The sequence below is a fragment of the Ranitomeya variabilis genome, chromosome 1, assembly GCF_051348905.1.
Source record: "Ranitomeya variabilis isolate aRanVar5 chromosome 1, aRanVar5.hap1, whole genome shotgun sequence".
NCBI classification, from domain to species: Eukaryota; Metazoa; Chordata; class Amphibia; order Anura; family Dendrobatidae; genus Ranitomeya; species Ranitomeya variabilis.
Genome location: NC_135232.1, coordinates 1,045,724,259 through 1,045,740,763, shown reverse-complemented (window position 1 = coordinate 1,045,740,763; position 16,505 = coordinate 1,045,724,259). Strand labels below are relative to the sequence as shown.

Below are 16,505 nucleotides of genomic sequence, written 5' to 3'. Positions count from 1 at the left end.
TAAGAGGGTGGGTCACTGTGATACTGGATTTATAGATAACCTAAAAGAATTTGAAAGTTGTTCTAATGACTTTCAGGTTGTCACAAAAGACACATCAGTACATATTAAAAGACTTTTGGTACTCATGTTCATTGCAATGGAAGATGACCAGAAATGTGCAGCCATCCCCTATTAATATATGGCACCAGCATTGTTAAGGGCTCATTCTCAAGACCAAATTTTCAGTCTAAGTACTATTTGTAAAAGAAAAAAAACGGACCTGACTCAGACCAATTATTATTCAATGGGGCCGACCGAAAAAATTGCAGAATGAACTAGTTTGTTCCATAAATCGGATGAGACTCACCCGTTCAAGTTTGTGGGTGCATGAAAAAAATCAGACGCCGTATGGAGTCACAGTGTATAGCATACGATCTATACGGATATATTGTAATTCTGTAACACAGGAAACTGTAAATGGTCTTGTAAATTATTAATAGCCGCTGCTGTGAAAAAACTGGATTGTGTACGTATGACAAGTGAGAACAAAATTCTTCCCACTTTTCTGGATTAAACTCTGAATGATTTTTTATATGCTCGTGTGAACCTACTCTTAAGCGAATTGTACCACTCAGACATTGATGGAATTCGGCATAACTTATGAGATGTCAGGCATCATATCCATCTACTGACAATTCACGCTGAATATTACTGCCCAGTCTTCGCTCCATATTACATGGATGGTACATCAATCCTGTAAACTGTATTAGTTCTGAACACAGTTTTTGCCACTTCCAAGTAATTATCACAATTTATGGAAAGTTTTGCTTACCTGAGACTTCTGCAGAATTCCCATTGCCATCAAGCAAAGTTCTTCTAGAGCACTTGATACCTGCACATAAAGGACCAGAAGTCCCATCAACTCACAGCCCTATTTTTATACTGTAGGAAATGGATAAGGTAATTAATGCGAACTCACCGCGGGCTGGGAATCTGACAGGACTGCAGAACATGCATCATCTATCTGTAGACACAGGGAAATTACAAAAGAAGAATAAAACCTTCAACCTGCTGACAGTCAGCGGATTGGTACAGTACACTGTTAGGAAAATACACGCTTACATTATTTAACAGCTAAAGACATTAATAGTGATGAGAGAACGCGCTTGGATAAGCAATAGTCATGAGCGAGTATACTTGTTGCTCGGGTTTTCCTGAGCATGCTCGGGTGGTCTCCGAGGATTTCTTAGTGTTCGGAGATTAAGTTTTCATCGCCGCAGCTGAATGATTTACAGCTACTAGCCAGGCTGAGTACATGTGGGGGTTGCCTGGTTGCTAGGGAATCCTCACATGTAATCAAGCTGGCTAACAGATGTAAATCATTCAGCTGCGCCGATAAAAACTTAATCTCCGAACACTAAAAAATACTCGGTGATCACCCGAGCGTGCTCTGGAAAACCCGAGCAACGAGTACACTCGCTCATCACTAATAAGCAACTATCCGGGCATGTTCGTGTGCTATCCGAGTGTCTTCGGCGTGCTCGAAAAATATGTTCGAGTCCCTGCGGTTGCATGTCTCGTGGCTGTTCGACATCTGCAACACATGCAGGGATGACCTAACAAACTGGCAATCTCTGCATGTGTTGTGGCTGTCGAACAACCACGAGACATGCAACCGCAGGGACTCGAACATATTTTTCGAGCACGCCGAAGACACTCGGTTATCACCTGACCATGCTCAGATAACACCTATAATTCGCTCAACACTAGACATGAACTCTAAAAAGTATATGGACCAGTAATGGAGAGTATACCAAATTTCTATACAGTAATGGACTTCTCTGATTTCAGGTATTTATGTGATACTCATGTATCAGAAGTAGTACTTCTTTTGAAACAGTAGAGATAAATGCCAAAATATACCGATGTGGTTTCAATCAGTAATTTCTTAGTTTTATTCACACACCTAGGGTATATGCAGATGAACCTGAACTGGTAGCGCTTTGGAGGCAGCATATGTTCGCTGTGTCCAAAGTACTGCCATCTATTGAACGTAGGGGAATCCGCATCTGATCTCTGAACGGTGCGGAGTCACGCGTCTCCGCAAGATAAGTAGACATGCTGCGGTCTCGAAAGACGCACCGCATGTCCATCTTTGCAGGTGATCCACGAGCTGCATAGTGGGCATACTATGCTGTAACAGCTGGACACTGCAGTTTGGACGCTGCACAAGTACACAGCGTCCAACTCGCAGCGTTTACTGATCATCTGCACATACCCTTAAACTAATACTTTGTTAAAGTACCCTTTGAACTTATGATAGAATTCAATCTTTTTGTTTAGGAGGGGGACATATCTAGAATTGGCAACATTTGTCCACTTTTCCTTGCAGGCATGCTCCAAATCTATCAGATTGTTAGATCATTCATCACCTATGTACAGCGCTCTCCTCTGGTGACCCACAGATTTTCAATTGGTCTGAGCTCTTGATGGGCCATTCTAAAACATTTATCTTCTTTGCAAAGTCATTATTTTGAGGTATGATTAGGGCATATCATTCTGAAAGGTGAAGTTGCTATTCATCTTTAGCTTTTTCGGAAAAGCCAGAATTTTGTTTCAGGCCGGCGTCACACTCAGCGTATGAAAATACGGTCCGTTTTTTACGGCCGTAATACGCAGAAATGTTCCCAAAAAAGGGATTCGTATGTCATCCGTAGGCAGGGTGTGGCAGCGTATTTTGCGCATGGCATCCTCCGTATGTAATCCGTATGGCATCCGTACTGCAATATTTTCTCGCAGGCTTGCAAAACCGACATCTAATGGATTTATGTGCTCAAATGTTCGGGAAAACATACATACAGTATCTATATATATATATATATATATATATATATATATATATCTCATTGAGACACATATATATATATATATATATATATATATATATATATTTAATTCAGCGCTAGATATCATAAAAGCCGGTAATTCAATTGTCGGCTTTTGCTATCTCCTTCCCAAACCCGACATGATATGAGACATGGTTTACATACAGTAAACCATCTCATATCCTTTTTTTTTTTTATATTCCACACTACTAATGTTAGTAGTGTGTATGTGCAAAATTTGGGCCCTCTAGCTATTAAATTAAAGGGTTAAATTGCGGAATAAATTGGAGTGGGCTCCCGCGCAATTTTCTCCGCCAGAGTGGTAAAGCCAGTGACTGAGGGCAGATATTAATACCCTTAAGAGGGTCCATGGTTATTGGCCCCCCCTGGCTAAAAACATCTGCCCCCAGCCACCCCAGAAAAGGCACATCTGGAAGATGCGCCTATTCTGGCACTTGGCCACTCTCTTCCCACTCCCGTGTAGAGGTGGGATATGGGGTAATAAAGGGTTAATGTCACCTTGCTATTGTAAGGTGACATTAAGCCAGATTAATAATGGAGAGGCGTCAATTATGACACCTATCCATTATTAATCCAATAGTACGAAATGGTTAATAAAACACACACACATTATTACAAAGTACTTTAATGAAATAAAGACACAGGGTGTTTTAATATTTTATTAGACTCTTAATCCACCTGAAGACCCTCGTTCTGTAAAAAAGGAAAAATAAATAAACAACAATATCCCATACCTTCCGTCGTTCAGGTCACGTCCCACGATGTAAATCCATCTGAAGGGGTTACATTTTTCCCACGCTCGAGTTCATATGAGGACATCCAGCAGAGGGCGCATCACCGCGACTCAAGGTAACTACAGAACATTCCCCTGCTTTCCATTCATTCCCCGGGGTTTTACAGCCACTAGCACTGCATTAGCAGAGCTCCTGGGTGTAAAATGATTTAACCCCTTCAGATGGATTTACATCGTGGGACGTGACCTGAACGACAGAAGGTATGGGATATTGTTGTTTTTTTATTTTTCCTTTTATACAGAACGAGGGTCTTCAGGTGGATTAAGAGTCTAATAAAATATTAAAACACCCTGTGTCTTTATTTCATTAAAGTACCTTGTAATAATGTGTGTGTTTTATTAACCATTTCGTACTATTGGATTAATAATGGATAGGTGTCATAATTGACGCCTCTCCATTATTAATCTGGCTTAATGTCACCTTACAATAGCAAGGTGACATTAACTCTTTATTACCCCATATCCCACCGCTACACGGGAGTGGGAAGAGAGTGGCCAAGTGCCAGAATAGGCGCATCTTCCAGATGTGCCTTTTCTGGGGTGGCTGGGGCAGATGTTTTTAGCCAGGGGGGCCAATAACCATGGACCCTCTCTAGGCTATTAATATCTACCCTCAGTCACTGGCTTTACCACTCTGGCGGAGAAAATTGCGCGGGAGCCCACGCCAATTTTTTCCGCGATTTAACCCTTTAATTTAATAGCTAGAGGGCCCAAATTTTGCACATACACACTACTAACATTAGTAGTGTGGAATATGCAAAAAAAAAGGGATATGAAATGGTTTACTGTATGTAAACCATGTCTCATATCATGTCGGGTTTGGGAAGGAGATAGCAAAAGCCAGCAATTGAATTACCGGCTTTTATGATATCTAGCGCTGTGTGAAATATAAATATATATATGTGTCTCACTGACATAGAATAGGTATATATATATATATATATATATATATATATATACTGTATATGTGTAGACATTTATTCTACCTATTCTATTCTGTCAGTGTGATTTTACTGTACACCGCACTGAATTGCCGGCTTTTCTCTATAACACCGGTGCGTATTTCTCGCAAGTCACACGCATGGTCCATGTGTAATCTGTATTTTTCTCGCCCCCATAGACTTTCATTGGCGATTTTTTTGCACAATACGGTGACAAAAGCAGCATGCTGCGATTTTCTACGGCCGTACAAGACCGTATAATACGGATCAGTAAAATACGGCAGATAGGAGCTGGGCCATAGAGAATCATTGTACCGTATGCAATCCGTATTTTCTGCACCTCTCATACGTCCGTAAAACTCGCTAGTGTGACGCCGGCCTCAAAATTGACTGATATCTGGAACTGTTCATAATTCCCCTCCAAAGTGACTAAAACCGCATTTCTAGCTGCCAAAAAAACAACCCCAAAGCATAATGCTGACTCCATCATGTTGGTATAGTGATCTTCTGGCGATGCATAATGTTAGTTTATGTGCCAAACATACAATACCTTTTGGAATTATGGCCACAAAGTTCAACTTTGGGCTAATCTAATGCCATGGAAATTTTTTTTGAACCCTTATCCTCATAGAGCTTCATATGGTTCTTATGAAGCCACTCCTTTATTGCCATGGCGGTGTGCTTGGGATCATTATCATGCTGAAAGACCCATCCATGTATCATCTTCAATGCCCTTGCTGATGGAAGGAGGTTTACACTTAAAATCTCACAATACATAGCCCCATTCATTCTTTTATGTACATGGATCAGTTGTCCTGGTCCCTTTGCAGAGAAACAGCCCCAAAGCATGATGTTGCCACTCCCATGCTTCACAGTAGGTGTGGTGTTCTTTGGATGCAACTCAGCATTCTTTCTCCTCCAAACATGGCGAGTTTTGTTGCTACCAAATTGTTCTACTTTGGTTTCATCAGACCATATGACATTCCTTCCCAGAGCCATAACTTTTTTATTTTCCGTCAATATGGCCATGTGAGGGCTTATTGTTTGCAGGACGAGTTGTACTTTTGAATGACACCATTGGTTTTACCATGTCTTGTACTAGAAAACGGGAAAAAAATTCCAAGTGTGGTGAAATTGCAAAAAAACTGCAATCCCACAGTTGTTTATTGATTGGCTTTTTTTCTAGCTTCACTAAATGCTAAAACTGACCTGATATTATGATTTTCCAGGTCAGTACGAGTTCATAGACACCAAACATGTCTAGGTTATTTTTTTCTCTAAGTGGTTAAAAGAAATTCAAAACTTTGCTTAAAAAAAAAAAAAGCGCCATTTTCCGATACCCGTAGCGTTTCCATTTTTCGTGATCTGGGGTCAGGTGAGGGCTTATTTTTTGCGTGCCGAGTTGACGTTTTTAATGATACCACTTTTGTGCAGATACATTCTTTTGATCGCCTGTTATTGCATTTTAATGCAATGTCGCGGCGACCTAAAAAACGTAATTCTGGCGTTTCAAATTTTTTTTCTCGCTACGCTGTTTAGCAATGCTTGTTTTTTATTGATAGATCGGGCGATTCTGAACGCGGCGATACCAAATGTGTAGGTTTGATTTATTTTAATTTTTTTATTTAGGATGGGGCGAAAGGGGGGTGATTTAAACTTTTATATATAAACAGCTGACATGTCCTGGCTTTGATGCGGGCTCACTGCCGGAGCCCACATCTAAGTGGGGGTTCTGACCTCTGGCGTACTATCCTGTCCGAGGTCAGAAAGGGGTTAAAATAAAAAAAATTGGGGCTAAAGGATGATTTTTGTGGAAAAAAATTTGATTTTTAATTTTCACAGCTCTACGTTATAAACTTATGTTAATTACCTGGGGGTTCAAGGTGCTCACCAAACATCTAGGTAAGTCCCTTGATGGGTCTAGTTTCCAAAATGGGATCACTTGTAGGGGTTTCCATTGCTTAAGGCCTTGTTCACACGATCCTTTTTTCCCTGCGGATTTTTCAGGTCCTGATTTGTGAAAACCGCAGTGCAAAACCTGCGGTGGTTTTCACTGCGGTTTTCAGTCCTTTTTCTTCTGCGGATTCCACTGCGGGTTTCCAGCTGCTTTTTCCTATTGGTGCAGGTGGAAAACAGCAGCGGAATCCGCAGAAAGAATTGACATGGTACTTCTTTTTTTCTGCAGAAAATCAGCGCGGATTTTCCGGCGGAAAAAAGGATCGTGGGAACAGCGGGTTTTTTTCCATTGGGTAACATTGTACTGTACCCTGCATGGAAAAAGGATGCGGATCCGCAGCTGCAAATCCGCTGTGGATCCACAGTAAAAACCGCATCGTGTGAACATAGCCTAAATGTTCATTTTTTCCTTCCACATTGCTTTAGTTCTTGTGAAGCACCTGGAGGGTTAATAAACTTCTTGAATGTGGTTTTGCGCACCTTGAGGGGTGCAGTTTTTAGAATGGTGTCACTTTTGGGTATTTTCTATCATGTAGGCCCCATAGTCACTTCAAATGTGATGTGGCCTCTAAAAAAAATTGTTTTGTAAGAAAAATGAGAAACCGCTGGTCAACTTTTAACCCTCATAACTTCGTAACAAAAAAAATGATCTTTCAAAAATTGTGCTGATGTAAAGAAGACAGCTGGGAAATGTTATTTATTGACTATTTTGTGTGACATAATGCTCTGATTTAGGGGTATAAAAATTTGAAAATTGTGAAATTTTCTAAATTTTTGCCAAATTTACTTTTTCTTCACAAATAAACACAAGTAATTTTGAAGAAAAGCTACCCCTATCACAAAGTAAAATATGTCACGAAAAAACAAGCTCAGAATCAGTGGGATTCGTTCCAGAGTTATAACCACATAAAGTGACAGTGGTCAGATTTCAAAATTAAGGCCTGGTCATTAACCTACAAAGTGGCTTCGTCCTTAAGGGGTTAATGGTGATGCAGCCTCTGTGGCCTTTTAAAAAAAGGTGTGTATATACTGACAGACCATGTGACACTTAGGGTACCGTCACACAGTGGCATTTTTATCGCTACGACGGCACGATTCGTGACGTTCTAGCGATATCGTTACGATATCGCAGTGTCTGACACGCTACTGCGATCAGACACCCTGCTGAGAATCGTACGTCGTAGCACATCGTTTGAAACTTTCTTTCGTCGCTGGATCTCCCGCTGTCATCGCTGGATCGTTGTGTGTGACAGCGATCCAGCGATGCGTTCGCTGGTAACCAGGGTAAACATCGGGTTACTAAGCGCAGGGCCGCGCTTAGTAACCCGATGTTTACCCTGGTTACCAGCGTAAAAGCAAAAAAAAAACAAACAGTACATACTGACCATCTGATGTCCGTCAGGTCCCTTGCCGTCCGCTTCCCGCTCTGTCTGTCTGCCGGCCGGAAAGTGAGAGCAGATCACAGCGGTGACGTCACTGCTGCACTCTGCTCTCACTGTACGGCTGCACTCAGTCAGAGCGGGAAGCAGACGGCAAGGGACCTGGCGGACATCAGATGGTCAGTATGTACTGTTTTTTTTTTTTTACTTTTACGCTGGTAACCACGGTAAACATCGGGTTACTAAGCGCGGCCCTGCGCTTAGTAACCCGATGTTTACCCTGGTTACCAGCGAACCTCGGCATCGTTGGTCGCTGGAGAGCGGTCTGTGTGACAGCTCCCCAGCGACCACACAACGACTTACCAACGATCACTGCCAGGTCGTATCGCAGGTCGTGATAGTTGGTAAATCGTATAGTGAGACGGTACACTTAGATTGCACACAGGGGGACTTCCTTTCACTAAGCATGGGACTTATGAAGGTAATTGCTTGCACCAGAAATTTTTAGGGGCTTCATAGCTAAAAGGGTGGGTAATACATCTGCACATGTCATGTTTAGTTATTTGATCCCATAAATTTAATTTATGCCTATATTTTTCTCAGTTCACCAACTTAGACTATTTAGTGCTGATGCATCACACACAAATCGGATTACAAAAATATTTAAGCACAGACCTTACAAATAGACCACAAAAGTAATAGGCCCTCCTAACGAGACTTATACATATCCTATACAGAAAACTAGGAGTAAAGCAGCCATATGTAAAAATTCAATGAGATTTATTAAGTACATACAAAACAAAATATAACAAACATGATTAAAAGGAGATAAAGCAATGACATGTACTAGGATGTGCAAAATGATGCATTTGAGAACTGAGTGTGTCTGCAGAAAACACTAGACGCCAAGCTAAATTCCTATACATAAAAAATTAAATCATCTAGTCCTACTGCTTAAAAAGCAAACTACAATTTACATCTATCGCACAAACATGTCTGTGACAAAAACAGTATATAGTGTGAATAGTAGGCAGAGTCCTTTACTAATATACATGCATTGCATTAGTCATCCATTACACTCACATATTCCTATGAATCCCATAAGTTGACAAGGCAAACCCACAGTAAAGTCATACCAGAGAAGAACACCGCTGACGCACACTTCCTGTATGGCTTCTTTCAAGGTGTTCTATTTAAACACGGGTGGTAATGTAAGAAATAGGTAAAAATCCAAAGGAGTGAATACTTTTGCAAACCATTGTATGCTCTCTCATGAATTTACAGTACAATGCGATCACCCCACTTGAAATGATCCTCGTTTGATAGATTTTTGATTAACTTTGTGATTGTTTTATGGTATAATAGAGAACATGGTATGATCAGTAGCTGTACACCACTTTTCTATACAGTGATTATTCCACAAGAACAAGGATCTACTACTCTGAGTTAGGAATTAGGCTACTTTCACATATCAGGCTTTTTGTTTCAGGCACAATCCGGCAATTTTTTGAAAAAACGGATCCATTTTTTTATGCCGGATCCGTTTTTTTCCCATAGAGTTGTATTAGCGCTGGATGGGTGCATGATGGCCAGACGTTTCATCCATTTTTTTCCGGATCCGTCCAAATAGTCGTTTCCGGCGGACGGAGAAAACGTCCACTGTAACGTTTTTTTGTTCGGCGAAAAAACCGCACAGTGACGGAACCGGCCAAAAATACATGAAACGGAGGTGTGAAACAATGAATCCGGCGCCCGGATCCGGTTTTCAAAGCATTTTCCATACAAATCATGCAGATTTCTCTCTCTCTCCCCCTCTCCCTCTCTCCCCAAACAGGAAGTCATAAATCCATGCGCATTAAAGAAGGCCGGATCCAGCTAAATAACGGATCCGGCGCATCAGTATTTCACAATTTGCGCCGGATCCATTTTTTTTAGAAACTGGTCGGATTTAGCCTGAAAGCAAAAAAACTGATGTGTGAAACTAGCCTTACTTTATTTGTGAGGCAGGAAATAAGTGGATTAAAATCTGTGCTGTCAGTGGTCCAGAGATGAGCAGGAGACAGAAATAGTTGAAACATGGTTTATTAGTTAACACTTTTCAAAGTGACACACTTGTTCATCAGGACAAACCACAATGATCATCACAATCTGCAGCAGTCTTTCTTAGAGTTATTGTATCGTCACCATCTCCTGCGCTTCCTTCCTGCCTCTACCAGCCTGCATTTGCCATGCCTACCTGTACACCAGCAGTGCCTGCCAGCATCTGCCATGCTTTTCCGTATACCAGCCGTGCCTGCCTGCATCTGCTGTGCCTACCTATATTCTAGCCATGCCTGCCAGCATCTGCCGGTCTCGTGTACATCTGCTGAGCCTTCCTGTATATCAGCCGAGTCCACCTGTACCTGCTGTGCACACCTATACCTAGCCGTTCCAGCTTGCTACCCTTTGGAGGGTCAGCTGCCAAGTATCCGAGGTCTGACCTGGAGTAGCACCGGATGTTTGGAGCCAAATTTAACCACACCTTCAGGGTCTCTAACGAAGAGTCAGCCCCTCCAATGTCATGGTTTCATCAACCAGTGCATGTTGTCTTTTGAGCTATTGGCACATCAGTTCTCATTTGACTTGGCCAAAATGGCATTTATTATGTCCCATCTTAGTGGTGAATCTCACTGTGGGCCAGTACACAGTCTGTCTTCGTACCCTGTTTTCCAAGCTGACTAGGAAAAATGAGGGGCTGGTAACCGCTTTCTGGCAGAACCTGGCTTGTCGAGATGTTCCCACCTCTCTAGATGACCTGGTATCCCTGGCTACCTGAATCGACCTCAGTATTCAGGAGCACTCCAAGAAGGTGATCCAATAGAAAAGACCTATGTTCTTGGCTCCTACCTTCCAAAGGCCAATCATGCCGCAGACCTCAGCTTCGACAGTTCCCTCCGAATCTATGCAAGTTGACCATGTGAAGCTGGCTAAGCATCGTCAGCAGGTCTGTCTTTCCGTGGGGAGGTGCTTCTACTGCGGTAGTCCCGAACATTTCATTGGCTACTGTCCTGAGAAGCTGGAAAACTCCAAAGCCTAGGGTCAATAGGAGGCGCTACCCTGGGTGAGAACTACTCCTCTCCCCCGCTGAATCTGTCACTGTTTTTTTCCTGTGGCAACGCATGTTTCATTGAATCAGCTTATATGGACTCTGGTTATGCAGGAAATTTGATATAGCAGGCCATGAAGGATAAGTATCTGATCCCCATTGAACATCTTTAGAGTCCTCTCTCCAAAGCCGTTCTTTTAGTTTCCGAGCAGGTAGAACTTGGGTAGGAAAGTTGCACTCAGAGAAGATCTCAATTTATGTGCTACCAGGTCAGTCCCATCCACTGCTCTTGGGCCTGCCTGAGCACGAGCCTGTCTTGGATTGGAGATCAGGAGAAGTACTTTATTAGGGTCAGACCTGTCATGAGAATTGTCATGTTCCCATTCGTGCTGCTCAACCTCCGGCTACTCTATCAAATTTACCTGGCTTGCCTCCCGCTTATTGGACCACTACCACCACCATTGTATGACTGCCCTATAGACCTTCTTCCTGGCTCTTCTCCCTCTTGAGTGCGTATCTACCCTCTGTCTTAGGCCGGGTTCACATTAGCGTACATTTCTTTAACATGGTATACATGCAGGGACATGCTTTTGCATGAGTTCGCATGCGGATGTGTCACTTCGCAGTGTGCAGCGGTGTTCGGCAAATGCAACATGTTGCATTTTTTGAGGCATCAAATATTGCACAATCATCCGCATGCGGACGATTGCGGATGATTGTGTAAAAAAAAAAAGCATTACTGTCTATGGGAATGCATTGGTACGCAAGGACATGCATACGCATGTGTTTGATATGCATGCATACTTTAGACTGCTGTAGGGATTGGCTCGGGTGAGCAGAGTTAGGGCAGCAGTAATGAGGCAACACACAGGCTTACAGTCCGTGACAGAAAGTAAGAGAAAAATAAACAAACATACTCCAGCTTGGAGAACCACTGGTCTCAGACTCACCCTTACACGGGACGGGCTTAACTAAGCGGCTGCCAAGTCAGCGGCTTCCGCCAGGTGCCATTCCCAGGGTTGCTAACAGTCATGTCACCGTCCTTTGCGGCATATGTGGCAGAGAAAAAACAGTTCAGGCTCATTCCAGCCCAGCTCCAAACCCAGAATAACATGTGCCAAACAAAAAAAACTCCATTACATAGTCTATAGCCACACCCACAGGTGAGGTACCCATCACATGGGCTGATCACATGATCGTGACATCACTGCAGGTCCTCAACCTTATGAAAATAACAGGCTAAAACTTATCCTGCTGGGAGAAATATATCTTCCGTCCAGCACTACACCTTTTACTGCACCACATACCTCCCCCCTTTGTTCAACCCTATGGGGGTGGACACATGACATACAGTGGACTCTGGACAGGGCATCTGCATTCCCCTGTAGTCTGCCTGCCCTATGTTCTACTGAAAATTGAAAATTTTGCAGGGACAGAAACCATCTGGTGACTCGTGCATTTCTTTCCTTAGCTTGACTCATCCATGTAAGAGGGGAGTGGTCTGTCATCAAGCAAAATTTTCTCCCCAGCAAATAATAGCGAAGAGACTCAAGTGCCCATTTAATGTCCAGGCACTCTCTCTCCACAATACTGTACCTGCTTTCGGCTGGGGTAAGCTTCCGGCTCAGGAAACTAACGGGATGCTCTTCTCCGTTAATTTCTTGAGACAACACAGCACCAAGACCTATCTCAGAGGCATCGGTTTGCACGATGAACTCTCTTTTGAAATCGGGTGTAATCAGAACGGGTGTACCACACAGTACTGATTTTAACTTTACAAAGGCCTCTTCTATCCGATCATTCCATTGGACCATCACAGACTTCCTCCCTTTCAAGCAGTCTGTTAGAGGCGCGGACAATGTTGCAAAGTTGGGAACAAATCGCCTGTAATATCCCACTAAACCTAAAAAGGCTTTTACCTGCTTGGTTGTGAGGGGACGAGGCCAGTTCTGAATTGCCTCCACTTTGTTTATTTGGGGCTTAAGGACCCCTCTCCCAATGACATAACCCAAGTACCGAGCTTCCTCCAACCCTATGGAACACTTATTTGGATTGGCTGTTAGCCCTGCTTGTCGGAGGGAATCTATCACCGCCTGTACCTTGGGTAAGTGACTTTCCCAGTCTGCACTATACACAATAATGTCATCCAGATAGGCTGAGGCATAACAGCAATGGGGACGGAGAACAATATCCATCAGCCGTTGGAACGTCACCGGCGCGCCATGCAAACCAAAGGGTAATACCTTATACTGAAACAGCCCTTCGGGCGTTACAAAGGCCATTTTTTCCTTAGCTGCCTTTGTTAGGGGCACCTGCCAATACCCTTTTGTAAGGTTGAAAAATACCGTGCCTGCCCAAACTGCTTTATCAACTCATCCACCCGGGGCATGGGGTAGGCATCAAATTTTGAAACTTCATTAAGTTTTCCGAAGTCATTACAGAATCTTAGCGTCCCATCAGGCTTAGGTAATAGGACTATTGGATTGGCCCAGTCACTCTGCGACTCTTCTATGACCCCTAATTGTAACATATTTTCCACCTCCCGTGATATGGCTTGTTGCCGGGCCTCAGGCACCCGATATGGCTTTAATCGGACTTTGACCTGTGGCTCCGTAACAATGTCATGTTGGACTATGGAGGTACGTCCAGGGAGCTCAGAGAAAACCTCCGTATTTCGGCTAGCAAACTCCCGGACCTCCAGAACCTGTTTAGGAGACAAAGTATCTGGTATTTTGACTACAGACAAGGCTTCTCCTGACTCACTCAGTGGTAATGGAGCCTTCTCTACAGGAAATGCAGGCAGCGGACTATCCCCGTCAAGGTGGTCTCTGTCTTTCCACAGTTTAAGCAAATTAATATGATAAACCTGCTCTGGCTTCCTCCGATGTACCTTATAGTCTACCGGTCCCACCTTCTCCATAATCTCATAGGGCCGCTGCCACCTTGCCAGAAATTTGCTGTCCACTGTGGGCACAAGTACCAATACCCGATCCCCAGGACTAAAGGTTCTTACCCGAGCCTCCCAGTTATAGACCCGACTCTGAGACCGTTGTGCCGCTTCCTTATGTTCCCGGACCAATGGTAGGACTGTCTCCATCCTTTCCTGCATTTTTGCAACATGCTCTATTACACTCTTGTGGGGGGTTGGTTGGTTCTCCCAAGCCTCTTTGGCTATATCAAGTAAGCCCCGGGGATGTCGGCCATACAATAATTCAAAGGGCGACAACCCCGTAGATGCCTGTGGCACCTCCCGTACTGCAAACAACAAATATGGGAGTAAAAGCTCCCAATCCTTCCCGTCTGTAGAAACGTTTTTTTTTAGCATGCTCTTTAGCGTCTTATTGAATCTTTCTACCAGCCCATCTGTCTGGGGATGATAAACTGAGGTGCGCAACTGTTTGAAATTTAACAAGCGGCAGAGCTCTTTCATAATTTTTTACATAAAGGGGTTCCTTGGTCTGTTAAAATCTCTTGCGGAATCCCCACCCTAGAAAACATACCCATGAGTTCCTTTGCTATGAGCTTAGCTGACGTGTGGCGCAGCGGAATACCTGGCACACAGGACAGGAATTACAATACCGTTTAACTTCTTCATGGACCTCTAGCCAGTAAAACCGCTGCAAAATTCGGTCTAGGGTTTTCTTTTGGCCCAAATGCCCACCGAGTACATGCGCATGCGCTAGGTCCATTACCAGCCTACGATAGGACTGAGGTACCAATAACTGCTCTACCATTTCCCCACGTACTTTCTCAACTCGATACAACAGGTCTTGGTTTAGCTCAAAGTGTGGCAACTCGATGGCTGCCCCAGGTTGTGGGGGTTCCCTGTTAACAAACAGTACATTTTCCCTGGCCTGAGTCAAAGTAGGGTCTTGGAGTTGCGCTGTACCAAAATTATCGCATGATACATTTAAGTCTTACAATTCAGGTCCTGGCGGCAAGTCTTCCACATCCCCGGCCAACACTTCTATGGGAGAATTTTCCCCCTCCTCCACCGAAGGGGAGGCCACCCCTTCCGCCAACACTTCTTCCTCTGGGCTACCAGGTTCATGCCCCACTTCTGGAGAATGTAACCTGGTTGTCACCGGTGTCGGCAGTTGTCCACTGGGTGAGACCACTGTTGGCCAAAGTACAGAAAATAAAGGAAAATCTCTACCAAGTATCAATTCATAATGTAGGTTAACCACAACCCCCACCTCGTGGCACCGCCTCCCCGCTGGCGTGTTTATCACCACTAGTGCGGTAGGATAGTCTTTTAAGTCCCCATGTATACATAACACCCCAATTTTCCGACCAGTGTACTCACTGGACTGAACTAGACTGGCTTGTAAGAGAGTCACGAGACTGCCTGAGTCCAGTAAGACCACGGCTGGGGTACCCTCTACATCCACCTTACACAAATGTCCCATATTGGATCCCTCCTGGATGCTTGTAGCGCAAATCAGTTCAGCATAATGGGATTGGCGATACCCAAAGTTTGTCTCCATGGGCTCAGCCAGGTGGGGGCAATCAGCTCTCATATGACCAGGCTCCTGGCACCGCCAGCAGACTATGGGGCTTCTTTCTCCTCCAGACAAGTCTTGAGTGGCCTTCCTAGGCTCTGCTCGCCGAGCCAGGGGTGGAGACATAGGGAACCTTCCGGACACCTTCCGGGGAGTCCCTCCCTGGATCTCTTTGGTTGCCTCATATCGTTCTATCAGGTCCATCATCTGGAGCTCATTAGTAGGGGATGCTTGCCCGACCCATGATTGGAGGGAGTGGGGCAAACCCCTCCAAAATGTATCAGTCACTATGCGGTCCAGCATGGCCACGGGAGACAGTACCTCAGGCTGCAACCATTTCTGAAATAAGTGCAACAGGTCATAAATTATAATACTGAGAGTGAGCTGGCTTGGAGGGGTTAAACACCCACTGATGTACCCGCTGGGCCCGGACCAACACATTTATCCCAAGACGTGCCAGTATCTCACCCTTGACGACTGCGTAGTCCTCCATCAGGCTTTCATTGGTCCTGGAGCCAGAAACGGAGCAATGACTTCTGCCCACTGGTCCCGGGGTAGTCTCTCCCGCTCAGCCACTCCCTCAAACATCTCCAGGTATGTCTCGACGTCATCAGATTTCTCCATTTTGGGAGCACTGTACGAACTGCTTTCCGGACATCATGGATTCCTCGTGAAGCTCCTCTTGTCTGCGATGCCGTGATATGCTGTATCAACAGCTGGTTGGTTTCCTGCTGCTGCTGTGTAGCCTGCTGCTGTTGTTGCATAGCATCCACAAGCACTTTTATTGTGTCCTCCATTTCAGCAGAGTTCCCCGACTGGGTCTGCGCCACTCCTTTCACCCAGGACATAAGCCGGAGTTCAGAGTAAAGGTAAGCAAAAATAGCCTGGCCTCACTGCGATTGCCCGCGTTCGAACACCAAAATGTAGGGATTTGCTCAGGTGAGCAGAGGTAGGGCCTCAGTAA

The 16,505-nt window shown here is 44.3% G+C and overlaps 1 protein-coding gene across 5 annotated transcripts in view; it reads right to left on the bottom strand.

Annotated features, from left to right (window-relative positions):
* The window catches only part of NMU (neuromedin U), a 139,534-nt gene that overhangs the window by 24,662 nt on the left and 98,367 nt on the right, over window positions 1–16,505 (bottom strand). For all 5 annotated transcript variants that reach the window (XM_077279735.1, XM_077279738.1, XM_077279736.1 and 2 more), the window contains exons 3-4: window positions 959–1,003; window positions 812–871 (exon numbers count right to left, since the gene is read on the bottom strand). In XM_077279735.1, the coding sequence (XP_077135850.1) occupies window positions 812–871; window positions 959–1,003 (105 nt within the window). The remainder of the gene's footprint in view (window positions 1–811; window positions 872–958; window positions 1,004–16,505) is intronic.